The sequence below is a fragment of the Colletotrichum abscissum genome, assembly GCF_030869225.1.
Source record: "Colletotrichum abscissum strain IMI 504890 chromosome Unknown Scaffold_31.1, whole genome shotgun sequence".
NCBI classification, from domain to species: Eukaryota; Fungi; Ascomycota; class Sordariomycetes; order Glomerellales; family Glomerellaceae; genus Colletotrichum; species Colletotrichum abscissum.
The window spans coordinates 198105-212306 of record NW_026850221.1 but is presented as its reverse complement, the minus strand read 5'-3'; the positions used below and the strand labels follow the sequence as shown (position 1 = coordinate 212306).

The 14202-nt window shown below is 56.1% G+C and overlaps 8 protein-coding genes across 8 annotated transcripts; 3 read left to right on the top strand and 5 right to left on the bottom strand.

Moving 5' to 3' along the window:
- Positions 1 to 250: 250 nt before the first annotated feature.
- Positions 251 to 2093, bottom strand: CABS01_11397 (prenyltransferase alpha subunit; the record flags this gene model as incomplete). Its single annotated transcript, XM_060544752.1, has 2 exons — positions 251 to 1128; positions 1208 to 2093. The coding sequence occupies 2 exons, from the start codon at positions 2091 to 2093 to the stop codon at positions 251 to 253; spliced, it is 1764 nt and encodes a 587-aa protein (XP_060397574.1).
- A 461-nt stretch (positions 2094 to 2554) lies between these two features.
- On the bottom strand, positions 2555 to 4127 carry CABS01_11396 (mevalonate kinase; the record flags this gene model as incomplete). The annotated part of the gene is made up of 2 exons (XM_060544751.1): positions 2555 to 3838; positions 3918 to 4127. The coding sequence occupies 2 exons, from the start codon at positions 4125 to 4127 to the stop codon at positions 2555 to 2557; spliced, it is 1494 nt and encodes a 497-aa protein (XP_060397573.1).
- Positions 4128 to 5526: 1399 nt separating this feature from the next.
- Positions 5527 to 5727, bottom strand: CABS01_11395 (uncharacterized protein; the record flags this gene model as incomplete). Its single annotated transcript, XM_060544750.1, has 1 exon — positions 5527 to 5727. One exon carries the CDS (start codon positions 5725 to 5727, stop codon positions 5527 to 5529), a length of 201 nt encoding a protein of 66 aa, XP_060397572.1.
- Positions 5728 to 8045: 2318 nt separating this feature from the next.
- CABS01_11394 (uncharacterized protein) lies at positions 8046 to 8834 on the top strand (the record flags this gene model as incomplete). Its single annotated transcript, XM_060544749.1, has 1 exon — positions 8046 to 8834. One exon carries the CDS (start codon positions 8046 to 8048, stop codon positions 8832 to 8834), a length of 789 nt encoding a protein of 262 aa, XP_060397571.1.
- A 540-nt stretch (positions 8835 to 9374) lies between these two features.
- CABS01_11393 (60S ribosomal protein L38) lies at positions 9375 to 10019 on the bottom strand (the record flags this gene model as incomplete). Its single annotated transcript, XM_060544748.1, has 4 exons — positions 9375 to 9430; positions 9607 to 9735; positions 9877 to 9910; positions 9990 to 10019. The coding sequence occupies 4 exons, from the start codon at positions 10017 to 10019 to the stop codon at positions 9375 to 9377; spliced, it is 249 nt and encodes an 82-aa protein (XP_060397570.1).
- A 649-nt stretch (positions 10020 to 10668) lies between these two features.
- Positions 10669 to 11091, top strand: CABS01_11392 (uncharacterized protein; the record flags this gene model as incomplete). The annotated part of the gene is made up of 4 exons (XM_060544747.1): positions 10669 to 10704; positions 10758 to 10770; positions 10823 to 10953; positions 11008 to 11091. 4 exons carry the CDS (start codon positions 10669 to 10671, stop codon positions 11089 to 11091), a joined length of 264 nt encoding a protein of 87 aa, XP_060397569.1.
- A 188-nt stretch (positions 11092 to 11279) lies between these two features.
- Positions 11280 to 12693, bottom strand: CABS01_11391 (peptidase family M48; the record flags this gene model as incomplete). Its single annotated transcript, XM_060544746.1, has 2 exons — positions 11280 to 11699; positions 11749 to 12693. 2 exons carry the CDS (start codon positions 12691 to 12693, stop codon positions 11280 to 11282), a joined length of 1365 nt encoding a protein of 454 aa, XP_060397568.1.
- Positions 12694 to 13173: 480 nt separating this feature from the next.
- CABS01_11390 (ribosomal protein L34) lies at positions 13174 to 13640 on the top strand (the record flags this gene model as incomplete). Its single annotated transcript, XM_060544745.1, has 2 exons — positions 13174 to 13268; positions 13325 to 13640. The coding sequence occupies 2 exons, from the start codon at positions 13174 to 13176 to the stop codon at positions 13638 to 13640; spliced, it is 411 nt and encodes a 136-aa protein (XP_060397567.1).
- Between the last annotated feature and the right edge of the window lie 562 nt (positions 13641 to 14202).

Below are 14202 nucleotides of genomic sequence, written 5' to 3'. Positions count from 1 at the left end.
GGGATTATTAAAGCGAGAGCGACGATGACGAGCAACACGACGTGTCCTATACCACACACAATAGAGGTGAGTCTTGTCTTGTATCCTCTTCTTCATTCGCCTGCTGACTCGGAGATAGAATGAATTCGGCACGGGACGGCAAGCAGAAGCTCGATGGGATATATAGGAGACCCGACTTGATGCATCTGCGCACGATGAAGAAGGGGTGTCTCGATTCATAGAAACAGCAACGTCGATAGCAATGCAAAACTCACGCCCCAAGCTGCTGCTTGCGGTACTTCCAGTATCCCGCCCTCACGGGATCCCACTTGGCCGCCAACCGGTCCAGATACTTGGCCGCCTCCTCCTTCTGTCCCTTCTCCGCCAACACCTCGGCCAAGAAATCCAGCGCGTGGCTGCTGCGCACCTCTTCCTTGCCCTCCTCCGCGCCCACATTCTTGACAAACTGCCCCGCAAACGCCTCGGCCGTCTCGAGCTTGCGCCCACCCTTGACCAGCACGCCGCGCAGGTAATTCCACGCCGCCTGATTCTGCGGAGCCAGCAGCGTCTTCTCCTCGGCGTAGCGGATCTCGCGATCGACCACGTCGGCGGGGACCTTGGGATCGTGCTCCGTCGCGTGCGAACCCTCGGTAGAGTTGGCCGGGTCGCTGAAGACGAGGAAGAAGCGGTGCGACCACGCCGAGTTGTTGCGCACGTCCTCCTCGATCCAGTTCTGCGTCGACAGCAGCTCCTGCATGGTCCACAGCCCCAGCTTGCGCACCAGGTACTGCCTGTAGCTCCAGACGTGGTAGTTCTTCGTGTCCTCCTCGAGCATGCGCGTGAGGAACTCCGTCTCGGACCGGCCGAAGCGCTTCACCTCGTCCGGCGTCGCCTTGATGCCCTCGTAGTAGTGGTCCAGCAGCAGCTGCCGGTGGTGCCAGATCTGGTAGTTCTTGATGTGCTCGAGCGAGACCTCGTTGAGCCACTCGATCTCGTCGGCGAGCGGCGTCTCGAGGGCCCGGACGATCTTGAATCGGTACAGCCAGACGGTGTAGTGCGCCGGGTTCATGGAGATGACGTGCTCCGTGAGGCGGAGGCATCGTGGGCTGTATTCCTCGGATACCATGACGGCGCGTAGGTAGCTCATGACTAGACGCACGGTGTCAGTGCCCAACATACCAGCAGCTTACAGTCAAACTTTCAGACATAAAAGACTTGAATTATTTACCCTCGGCGTAGTCCTCCGGATAAGCAATCGTAGCCAGCGCCCCCTCGGGCTCCTCTGCAGGAATCGGCATGACGTCGTCCCACTCCGGGTCCGTTGCGTACGGCCCCATTTTGTCGCCGTAAAGTTCCTTCCTAATGGCCGACATCTCCCTCCGTCTCTGCGTCTCCTCCTGGATATCCTCTTTCGTAATCTCCTCGATCTTGCCCGTCGCGGCGTCCGCGACTCCGGCGCTCGCAAACTCCCTCCGTTGAAGGAACCGCCTGTGCAGGATCTCGAGCGCGGTAAGCTGGGCCTGCTTGGCGGCGCGCGCGGCGAACTGCTCGAGGGGGTACTCGCCCACGTCGCGGCCGTTCTTGTCCCTGCCCCAGTCGTAGACGGCGGCGGTACCACTACCTTTTTCGGCCCGCGTCGTCTTTTGCCGGTCGAGGCGGCGGATGGGCGGGCTCTCGCGGTTGACCTGCTTCCAGAACTCGCGCTCCGCCTTGTTGTTGAGGCAAATCTCCTTGCTCGCTACGCGGCGTACGAGGCTCGCGTTGACCCAGGCCTGTCGCTCCGCGGGTGTCAGGCTGTGGAGCACGCCGGCCTCCTCTCGCTTTCGCTCGTGCGGGTTCGTCTGGTAGAAGCGGTGGAGGGAGCGCTCGTTGACCGTCTTTGGTGGTTCTTGGGCTGCGGCGGCGGTGGATGATGACGGTGTTTGCTTGCCTGCGTTGGGAGAGCCTAAGTCAGCATGCGGGAGGAAGAAAGCTCGGAACCAGAGGTAGTGAGCGACGATGAGGGTCCAGAGAGAGGAGCTGTATGATCCGACCACCAGGAACACGGCTGATGCCAACGTACTCTTGCTCTCAGCTTCCTTGGCTTTGGAGCTGACCTTTGATTTGGCGGGCATGTCTGCGGTTGGCTTTGGGTTATGGCGGGGTTGAGCTGGGCCAGCCGAGATCAGACTGTCTGTCTTTGGGCTGTGGAAAATGCTCTCCAACGGCCGCTACCCCACCACGGGAAGATGCCCCCTGGATTTTTCGACACCGGATTTCTCCCAAGACATGCTTCAGTTGGAAAAGGTACCGCCAAATCCAAGACACTGGCAATTGAGGATGCATCCCTCAGACGACAGCGTCAATCAACAAAGCATTAATTTTAGCACCGCAAGGTGGACTTCTAAGCTCTCAGCGCCGATTAAAAATAGATACATGAAGCCGCACCCAAAGCTGTTCCCTTCTCCTCCTCATATTATCATGTCGTATGGCAAATAACCCAATGTAGCCAGTAAATCTTGTCTGCCTTGCACCATGGCAAGGCCGGTTAGAAAAAGGTTAGTTAAGAAGCAGATTGAAGCTTGTCGCAACCTCATCAATGGCTCTCGACGCGCCAGAACTTCCAGCCTTCTCGCTCGCCTACGCCCCCGTGAACGCCCACCAGCTTCTCGACACCCTCGTTGCCGTCGGCGTTCAGGAAACTCTCTTGGTCGATTTCCATGCCTCCTTCATTGTCTTCGTCCATTCCGTTCTTGAGTACTGCTGGCCAGAGCACGCCAACGCCGTCACCGCCCAGGGTTGTTTCGAATTTTTCGTAGCCTTCGTCTTCCAGTTGAGATTCCAGCCTGTTAAGCTTGTCCTTGGGCACATCGGGCTTCAGCAAAGTGATGGAGCAACCGCCGCCGCCAGCGCCAGTCAGCTTCGTCCATCCAATGCCTTCGTGATCCACCAGCTCTCTTATCCGCTCCAGACGCGGGTGGGACACCCCCAAAGAGACGAGCAATCCGTGATTGATCGTCATCAGCTCTCCCACCTTCCGTAGACTTTCTTCCTCCTCGTTGTCAAATGTTTCATTTCCAATCAGAGTGTCTGCCGCAACCGTGACCTTGTCAATGGCGTCCAGGATACTGCCAACCAGCTCCGGATGTGTCTTCTTGAGCTTGCCGACCTTGGCCACTTCGAATGCCGTCGACTTGGCCTGCCTCGTGTCGACGAGGAGAAGGGGGAGCTCGGGGAAGTCCCAGAGAGGTCGCACGGCCGGGGGTTTGCTGTAATTCGTCCGCTGGAAGACCACAGCCTTGCCTTGGGTTGAAACGGTGTTGTCGACGCCTGAAGGGTTGCCGTGTATGCACATCTCGCAGACAAACGCCCACCGGTTGATTCTCTCCACTTGCAACCTAGCCTCGTCAGGGGGCTGATCCGGGTGTGGGCCTGACAGCGTGCGCAGCTGCAGGAGAAGAGCCGCTGCCAGGCAGACGGCGATGGACGCACTGCTGCCCAGACCAGCGCCAATAGGAATCGTTGACCGAAGAGTGTAGAGGCATCCTGTGAAAGACTGGTGGCCAAGCGATAGGAAGATGTACAGGAAGGCCGAGGCCGAGTTTTGGTGCACTTTTCGTACTTGGTCAGACTTGTGCGGTGATATTTCTGCAAGGTTTGGTTGGATGGCTGCAACCAGGTCCGGGTCAAGCTCCGTCACAAGGTCGTAGTAGGACTTCTTCTTTGAAGGGTGCTGGAAGGTAGCCCACGGCAGGTCGTCGATATTCCATGTGTGTTGCAGGTCGATATCTGGGAAACGAAGCGAGACTGTTCTCCTCGACTTGGAGAGGGAGGTGACGAGGAGGTATGATCGCAAAGAGATGGCAGCGGCGATTGCGGCCTGTTGGTTCAACGTGGGTCAGTCAGATTATGGGCCAAATTGATGGAGGGGAAAAAGGGGGTTTGGGGCGCAAACGTACCTTGCCGTGAACGACGGCGTGCTCTCCAAAAACGATGACTTTTCCTGGTGCCGAGACCATGAAGGCCGGCATCATGGGCGAGGACTGTTTGCGTTCCATTTTGAGGCGATGCGCCAGGTTGCCGTTGCCATTTACATAGGCGGCGGGTGGTATGCCATTGATGGCAATGCTGTCAGCCCCGTTTCGCGTTTCTGGAGCAAAGACAGCCATGTGACGCGTTGCTCGGTGGTGCAAGGAGGTAGAAGCCAAGGTATGCGAAGGGGCAAAAGGAGGTCGTCGGTATCGTGTGTTTGTTCGAGAGCCGTACTAGAGGCAGCGCATAGGTAGCCCAACTGTCAGGGTCGTCTAGGGGGTGCCGAATGGGTGGTGCTGTGAGGGGTCAATTGGTGGGTAGTAGTGGTAGCGGAGCGAACGAGACGACAGCTGCAAGATGGGTCGTGATAGAAGGCTTGACGAGGTAGGTGGGTGCTGGCGCAAGTGGTGGAGAGCGAGAGGCAGAGCGAGCGAGAGAGGGTGGTGAAGCAGAAAAAAAGTTGTTGGGAGAGAGTGCGAGAGAAGAGAGGCGGAAGCGGAAGCGGGTGACGATGAGCGGCGCGCGTGAGTAGTGAGAGAAGAGACGGGAGGATGGATGCAGAACTCCAGGAGAAGTTGAGAAGGAGTGGCCTAGCTCGTTGGTAATACAGTAATCCAAGGACTTTTATTAGAGGACGAGAGAATGGGACGCTGGATTCAGTTAGGCAATTTAGCTTTCCCAGGTTCCGGGGGGTGGTGGATGGGCAAGCCGCAAATTGGACAACGTGGTTGCGCAGCTGCTGGAGCTCGACATGGACAAGGACAAGGAGACTCGACGGGTCACGGAGCGAAGAAGCTGGGTCCGTCATTAGGTATTAGACAGGAAACATGGGGAAAGACGATCACCAAAGGGGTAAGCCTGTAAGGTGGTCTGTAAGGGCAGGCAAGGTAGCGTGGCTATGGGATACTTTCTTCGTGATGGATGGCAACTACTTGGCGAGAAAACTGTATCATGACAGACGGAGACTTGGGGGTGTGGTTGATTCAGATGTGCTCCGTTAGAATGCCTGGGCACCCGCTCTAGGGCTCACGGTCTCCCTCATGCTTGGGAAGAATGGACAGAGAGAAGACGGTATCGCAATTGAGACTTGATTTGGATGCCATGCGGGAGAACGGGGGTCCCAGTCCGGGGGTGGAATGTTTCCAGATGCCGTGGCGGTTGGTTGTCCAGCCACAAGAAAATCTTTTGGAAGCTCCACGGGTCGATTCGATGGAACTACGTAGTAATGGAAGCCCACGCCCATGTCTAGGTAGGCACCTGGTGGCTCATTGGGCCAAATGCGCCATGCAGGTCTTGTTGGGACTTGGGACGAAACGCAGCTCCGGGAGAAGCACAATGATGTCCTCGAAACGTATGTACTTGGTAGGCTGCTAGTCTCACATGGTCAGGTAAGGGCTATGCTGCTGGAGTGCGTGATAGTTACTGTGTAGGTTTCTGACGATGATGCCTGGCAGTCATTACGCTTACTTGTCATCAATAATGTTACCTGGGGTCCAACACAACACAGTCAGGGAACATGCCGTCGAATGGCCTATATTACTTGGTACCTTGCTTTCTCGCAGCACCTCGCCGTGCCAACATGACGGCGGTGCTCCTCCATTGGCTCGCTCTCTCGTCTATCCCCTGATGACTGAACATGTTCCCGGCCTGGTGGGCAGTTTCCCGGCAAGCACCCGATTGCCTTGACAGGGGTTGCTGCAGGTGGAATCCGTGGAACGCTGGAAGGAGGGCGGCCATCAATGGCGACCTGCTTCTCACCTTGCACTAGCTCTGTCACCTGTGGTACTTGTGGTACTTGTGGTACTTGTGGTACTTCGTCGATGGCACCTCAAGCTCCCTTCCATGGGCACTTCTTACCACCACGATACATTCTGTCTCCTGCACAGCCCTGATGGTGGGGGACACGACTTGAACACACCAAGTTGGGAACAGCAGCCTTTGACAGCGCCACATCCAACGCCCGGCTGCTCGAGACTGTCGTTTCGCATGCGAAGCTGACGGCTCGGAGCTCTTGAGCTGCTACCTCACTGGTTCCAAACCGCAGCTGAATCGACTTCCTTTCAAGGCTTCGATTCGATGCTGACCGGCTGCATGGTACCTCTATTGCCCAGAATTGTATGGAGTACGGAGTATCAACTATGTCTTCCATCAAAAGCGATGCGAAGCAACAAGCCTTGCGGTTCAACACCAGCAGTCGCCAACAGCACCACACGCAAATCAGGCTTGCAGACGACAGCTATGGGCGTCTCCAAGCCACCGCCGAGAAGCTTTGAGTTGCGGCGTGGCTGGGACATTACGACGGCAGAATAGCCCAGAAGTGCCAGACCATTCAACGACGACCCCTAAATCGCCAATCATGTCATGTCGCCATCATGGCGATCGAGCGTCGTTTCGTCTGATGCCTCTACTCGTTCGTGGTAGGGGCTGTGGTAGCACCGATCTGCTCAAAGGGCGTCCGCATAGGCAGTTCACCCCGGCCGAGAGCCTCCGACCAACATGGGCAGTCCGATGCGACCAACACCACCGATCACGGACTCGACATGCGTTGACCCAGCCACGACCAGCCAATAACAAAGAGATTGCATCGTGGATGACACAGAGAAAGAACCAAGACTCGAGGCGGTGAGGTATCACAGCAGTTCCAGTATCGGGGGAAAGGGAGAACAGGCGCCAAGGGCTACGACAACCCGTCAACCAAAGCCCTCCTGTCTCTCCAATTTGTGACACCTTCACCGTTTGGCAGCTCCGTGTCTTGGATTGAGAAACGGGCTGCATCGCCGCATCATAACGAAAAGGCTCAGGCAACTGTCTCAATGCCAGCTCTCGTGAGGCTCGTTGGGAAATGCAGCGGCGGCCGTGCCTGGAGCACCGTTTTCCGCCAGACATGGACGCTTACCGGCAGCCAGTGGATGCCGCGAACACGAAGGTTGGCTTATCGATACCTTGCCGTTAGATCCCTCGCCGGGCGTGCCGGGGAGCTCTCAGCTTGACCACCGAGGCGCAGGCTGCGCAGTGCATTTGCGGGTCTGTCTCTTCGCCTAAGGAGATTTGTCGATCGCCCAGCACGATAGGTCGAGACAAGCAAACGCTTGGCAGGAACAGAGGCCGATGATGTTCTCGTCTTGCTAATGGTCCAGGCGCGCAATCTCAATAATCACGGCTGCATGTTGCGTTTCCGATAGCATCTACTAAGGAAACACGCCGCTTCAAATGATTTAGCATGGAGCATCGTCAAGCATATCACCCTTAGGCCCATAGACAGCCTCTATTCTGCGATCGTTAGATCTCAGAGATGGCGCAGAAACGAGAACTTCAATGCACTTAGATCTAGGTGGACGTTCCGAATTAGCCACGAGATGCCGGCTTAGCCAGTGCCACATCAACGTGCCCGGAGAGCCGACTTTTTCGTATTACAATTTAGCTCAAGTAACGGCTTGCAACCTTGCGTAGAGCTATCAAAGACTTGGGACACAACGGGCAAAAGTATAATCCACGGGGAAATACTGCAACGGCGGGGTAAACGTCCAGCAGAGCCAAAGCATTGAGGGGAAGTTCAAGCTTGCTTGGCCTCTTCAGACGGAAGAACAATGTATATCAGCTTTAGGCTGTCACACAATTGAGCCTATCACTGAGCTACCGGCTCCTACACTAACCTAGGACCGTCGTGTCTGTGCCGCTCCTCGCCGGGCGTCAGCGTCACTCGTCCCGCATCGGTATCATCCTGCAGCCTCACTGCCCCGCCAAGTGGACTTCATACTCCATTATCTCCTCGGATGCTCCGATGTTGACTTGAGCGAATCGAAAACACAAAGACTTTGGCAAGGCCTGAGATTCTTCCCGAGACATCATCTCGAGCAGAGAGGGGCTATCCCTTGTATCTTTATACCCAAAGCTCCAAAGTACCTTTGTACTATCCCCCGGCCCGCACCGAACCCCGCGCGAAGAGCTTCCCGCTGACCCCGCGAACCCCGGAATTGCCGTCTTCAACTTGATATCTCTGTCTGCAGAAGAAAGCGAACTCGCCCTCTCCGTCAAAATCGAACAAGCTCGCAGCGATGGCCGTCACGGAGCTCGCTCTTCTCCAATTCAAGGAGCCCCTCACCGAGGAGGTCAAGGAGCTCATGGACTACTGCCAGACCGTCCAGGACACCTGGGTTCTGCGCCAGAAGCCCGGCCTGCCGCCGACCCGGATAGAGCGCGGCACCGCCATCCTCCAGCAGGTCGAGGACCCGACCGTAATACTCCTGGCGGCGCAGTGGGATTCGCCGCAGGCGCATGGGGAGTGGATCGCGTCACCCGAAAACCAGAACGTCATGGCCAAGCTGATGCCACATATTCACATCGAGGGTCCGCGAAGCGTGCTATTCTTTCACATTGACGCGCCCATCTTTGCAAAGCCTGCATCAGCACCGTCAGAGACGAATGAGGCGGCTGCAGAAGCGGAGATGGACTCCAAGGGCAAGCAGCCGGAAGCGCCGGTACCCGAGGAAGAGAGCAAGGCAGAGGGCAAAAGGAAGGCGCAAGACGAGCCGCCATCCCTCCTGACGGCGCCGGTGCTCAGCGTCGGGCGGTTCGGGGTGAAGTCGGATAAGAGGGAGGAGTTTGTCAAAAAGTACGCCGAGGCCAAGTGGGTTGTCGAGGAGTCGTCGAAGCCGTTTCCCGTCCGCGGCGGCTGGCGAATTGAGAAAGCCGCCGAGGACCTCGAGGAGTATGTCATGTACTGCGGCTGGGAGACGGTGGAACAGCACAAGGCGATCGCGGAGCACGAGGGGTTCAAGGAATGGGCTGGCATTCAGGAGTTTGTGACGGGGACAGACATTTGGCACTACAAGCGGCTCATGTGAGGGGGCTATGATGGTACGGACGTCGATAGACCAGAGACACGGAGCCTTTGGCGTTTAGATGGTAGACGGCCTCCAAGAGTGTTGCTAGCACTGTCCGGTTTGCAAGAGGACCGTCAGAGAAGAGGGGCACGGGCGGTGGCAGTTTTTTGTGTTCAATGGTTTCTTCGTTGGCGGGAAATGTCTGACTAGCAACAAACGTTGGCACAGTCTCCATCTCATCTCGCAAATTGCCTAGGTGATATTCCTCGACGCCATGTTATGTGGTGACGCAGGTTGCCTTCGCCGTTCCCGTACCATTCAAGGTACAGAACCGAGAGAAAACAAAACACTACGCTTTTCAAAACCTCATTTTCCCCCAATTAGACCGACCGGCCAATAGCCCCACGAAAAAACACAGAACCCAGGTGGGGGAACGAGTCAAAAATTCATTCCATTGACCTCATGACAGGCTATCCGTACTCATGCTTTTATATCCCCATCGAAGCTCAAAGTTTTCCTTTTGACGATTTTTGTTTCGAGACGTTTTTTTACGGGAATCCCTTATGCGGAGGACTTGCCCTTGGGGTTCTTCTTGGGGACGTCCTTGATCTGGAGCTCTGCAGGGAAATGGTGGTTAGCGACAGTTTAATCGATTCGTGGTTATCCCCCCGTCTGCATTTTCTCCTTTCCGTGTTCCTCGACTGCGTACGAGGTCTTTTTTTTTTTCCGAAAGGGAAATTCGAGGGGTAGAACTGCGCCGAGGGATGATCTAGAAAGAGGGTTCAAAACGTACGAGGGGGGAGGGACTGCTTGAGCTTCTCGGCCTTGTCGGAGTCCTTGAGGACGAGGGTGTAGAGGTGGCGCTGGCAGCGGACCTTGAACTTGATCTGGGAGTTCTTGGTGCTCTTCTTGATGCGGGCGGCTATGATTCAAGTACACGTTAGAAAATGCTGTTCCTTTTCTGGATCTTTCTCTTGTCCGAGATTCGAAGTTTCTCTTCTAGTCGTTCGAGGCTTCGTCGGGTGCGTGGTAGTGGGAGGAAGGGAATCAGATCATGGCATACAGGAAGCGTCCTTTCTCCGGGCAATCTCAATGAACTACAGAAACAGCAATTGTTAGTCGATTTTCTCCCGGTAAAATATACAAGAACAATAATTCAACAGCGCTGCAACGTACCTGCTTGATATCACCGATTTCGCGAGGCATCTTGGCGGTATTTTTCGGGGGGGTATTGGCGACAACGAAGGGGGTCTTGTCTGGTCGGATTGAGTGGTTGCTGTCGTGAGACTTTCGTGGGCTTTTTTGGATGGAAAATTGATTTTGTGGGATGGACCCCTGCGGCAGCGAAATGCACGGACCAGCTCGAGTACTCGGCCGGGGAGAGAGAGGGACTCGATGCATCTTGCGAGGTTCGACCTTATCTTATCGGGGCGGGCTGGAACAGGTCGCCTGCCCGGGGGGTCTGTCACCGACCACACCGAGGAGCGGAGTCGGGTCCCGTCGGGTCCCACGGATTCCCAGGTTCCTCCACAGCCACAGGCAGCAGCACCACACCATTTCAGATGGGACGTCACTGTGGCACGCGTCACACGCCCCGAAAGCTCTCGGGGTAGACGTGGCGCTGGACCAGACCCTCGGCCTGCACCTTTCCTTGCGCATGGGTTGACGACGCTTCAACTCAAACCAGTCTATAAACGAACACGTCGCATAACACGTTACCAAAGGTGTCCTCTGAGCTTTTCGCATACCTTATAATCGGTGCTCTTTCTGCTCCTATTCGCCGCGTTGAAAACCTGAGGTTCCGGTCATTAGTTGCACAAGACATACTGTCGCTGCACCGCCACATCTACACACGATGCCTACACCACTAGACAATGCCATGAGATCCAGGGTCCGTATCTGCCACCATGATTGCATTTAGTTGCTCTGCTAATACTTTCTTAGAATGCCGTACTCGGTAAAGCAACATACAATCGCACACAAAGACCCAAGTGCTGACCATTCACTAGCATTCGGCGGCTTGGTCACAGCCGTAGCCGTATGGGCCATCTACGGCGGCGACATGTTCCCCGCGGGGCCGGATCCCACAGGCAGCCCCGAGGACTGGACCAGAGAGGAGATGAGGAGGTGGCTTGCGGCGGTATTTGCAGCTCTCTTCTCCGTCTCCGTCATTGTGTACTTACATGTAACATAGCGAAACCTGTTTCCGCAGGACAACGACACGAGAGAGGAGCTATTGGCACGCGTGCTGGCCAACATGAGAGCCCCGAGGCGATGAGCTGGTGGGACGGAAACTTGCAGTTTGCTTTCACTGCGTAAAACGATTTATTCCATCCGCTTTCTCGACCCGACGAGTCACCTGCCGGTTCGTTGGGTGACCTAGTAGTAATACAAATATGTCTGCGGAGTGTGAACCCCGAAAATGCTCTTGAAAGACGCAAGCACTCTAATCAGCTAACTTCCCCTTTACAACTCGTCTCTTCCAGAGGTCTTGCCCACGGTGGGCTCCTCCGATGTGACCTTGCCCGTAGACTTCCAGTTGAGCGCATTGAGGCGCTCCGACAGGTGCGGGTGGGAGAAGTGGTAGGTCGCGTACATCCAGTCGGCGTCCATGGAGCTGAGGTTCTGGATCTGGAGCTTGAGGAGGGATCTAGCCAGCTCAGCAGAGTATCCGAGCTTCTGGGCAAACGCGTCGGCCTGGAACTCGTACTTGCGGCTCAGGATGTTCATGAGCAGCTTGACAACGGTGTCCATGGGGGAGAGCGCATCGGAGAAGAGGATGAAGCCGATGATGATGGGGTGCTCCGTGAGGAAGCCAAAGTCGGCGTACAGGGAGTTGTTGCTGATGAAGACGGAGAAGAGGGCAAAGATGTACAGGAAGTGGGCCTATCGCTGTTAGTGAATGCTGTTGCGCCGGTGGACTGCAGAGACATACCTGAGAGATGCCAAAGAGGCGCGTGGTGTGGCCGAGACTCCAGTGACCAAGCTCGTGAGCCAGAACGGCAACAACCTCCTGCGTCTCGCTCTTCTCGATGAGGGTGTCGTAGATGACAATGTGCTTCTTCCAGGGGAGACCGAAAAAGTAGGCGTTGCTGTGGGCGCTGCGCTTGCTTCCGTCAATCACATAGAGCTCGTGGAGGGGGAAGTTCAGGCTCTTGGCAAGGCTCTCGACGCCGTTCTTCAACTCGCCCTCTTCCAAAGGCGACAGCTTGTTGAACAGGGGCAGGATGGCGACAGGGTAGATTGTGATCATGAAGACTTGGAGACCAGCCGCAAACGCCCAGAGGTAGAAGAAGAACTGGTTGCCCGTCTTCTTGACAATGGAGAGGAAACCGGCGAGGATCGGGGGAGCGAGGACAAAGGCGAGGAGCTGAGACTTGATCATGTCGGTGATGAAGAGCTTGGGCGTCTGCTTGTTGAAGCCAAACTTCTCCTCCAGCACAAAGGTCTGGTAGATGGAGCTAGGCAGCGAGAGGACCTGCTGGATCATGATGAAGGCGAGGACGAAGACGATGGACTGAGATATCTCGCCGGTGAAGCGCGCCGGCGCGAACTTCAGCAGCAGGTGACCGGACCATGACCAGAGCTTGGGGAGGACGTCGAATTGGATAAAGGCAATGTTCTGGATCTGACCCCAGAGACCGCTGATGAAACCGAATTCCGCTTTGGCGCGACCGTAAGCCTGAGACTTGTCGAAAACTTCCTGGGAGACTTCCTGTTCGAGAACCTTGGGGGGCTTGGTGTTTTTGAGGACCTGGTACTGGCGGAGCGAGAGGAAGCTCTCAAAGACGAACTGGCCAACCGAGAAGCCGAGGATGAGGCGCTTCCACGGGAAGAGGGGTCGGTCCAAGAACCGCGCGAGGCGTTGAAGGAAATCCATGTTGGCCTATCTTTGCTTTTCTTCGGATTCCGGAGGGGTTGCAAAGGAGGGACAAGAATGGAATATATGGGATTGGAGATGAAAAGAAGCAGGCTCCGGACCTCGTCGCAAGCTGGGTCTGACAGCTCGTGGTTGGGTACGGAGTATTGGTAGCTCAGGCAAGCTGTCCACAGTGAGCCGGCGAATGGGACCAAGTGGGGGCGGGCTGGTGCGGTTCGGGGCCTGCGGCTGCCGGCAGGGTCGATCATTGGCTGCGAGGACTCAAGCTTACCCCAACTTTAATTGGCTGAAACACCCGCCTCATGCAATGTCTTGCGTGCAGACGAAAGCCCCGTCCGAACGGTGGAACCCCGTTTGATGCATGAGCGACGGGAACTGCCGTTGGATTGCAGGAAAGTCTTCCCGCAAAATCTCGAAGCTGTCGATGGTGTCACTTTGAGCTCCACGCCGCTCGACGACAACCATACAATTGCCGCCAAGATGATGCGCCAATCCATCACAGGCCTGGCGAGAGCTTTCCTCGCCCGCCCGGCTACCCAGCCGGTGCGCGTCGTCATTCAATCGACATCACAAAGGTGTGCCTCAACCCCTTAGCAGTAGAGGTGAAGATAGTAACTAACCGGCACCATAGGACGTTCTCCTCCCTCCCCTCGCTGCGTCCGTCCATCACACCTCTCACATCCGCCTTCCGCCGGCCGAATGCCACGCCGTTCACTCCCTCGACCGTCGATGGCGCCATTGCCGACTTGGTCCCCACGAGCGCCATCACCGAGCACCCTGCTCTGGGCGCCATGCAGCTCCGCTGCGGTCCTCGCAACACCATGAACCGCAACACCCGCCTGATCCAGAAGCGCAGACACGGCTTTGTTTCCCGCATGAAGACCAAGGACGGACGCAAGATCATTGCACGGAGGCGCCAGAAGGGCCGCACGAAGCTCGGTGTTTGAATGTAACGTGGGAGGATAGAGCTACCGAGAACCGTGGAAAGGACCAGACGACATTGCTGCAGATGAGGAGAGAAGGGCACGATTGTCCCAGACAGAGTTCTCAGGGATGGTGTGGCCAAGGTTGGGCATGGCCTAAGCCGGATTGAAGAAAGACTCCAACATTAGAGCCTCCGCGAGAGGTAGTGTTCAATATGTATCAATATGAAGCCAATGTACAACAACTCAACCAGTAGGTTTCAGGGAATTCATTGAATTCTGCGGAAACAGCTAGCAGGGCTCGTGAGGCTGCTCGCTAGCCGTTGACATTTTCGGCATTGCGCAGGCCGCTGCAACCAATGGTCATTTTACGCATCTGTCTGCAAGGTTGGGGTCGAGACAGTGGTTCTCTGTGCCGAGAGTGAAGAGGTCATGTTCCTGGCCATGAGGTGCCCTTAGTCGCAGTCTCTTGGCCACGGCGGACGAGTATCAAGCACTGAGAAGCCATCAACGTAGCAAGACATTCTGTTCGGTCATCCTCAAATAGGCCCTGGCAAGTTCCATGACATATATCATTCTCTTGAAA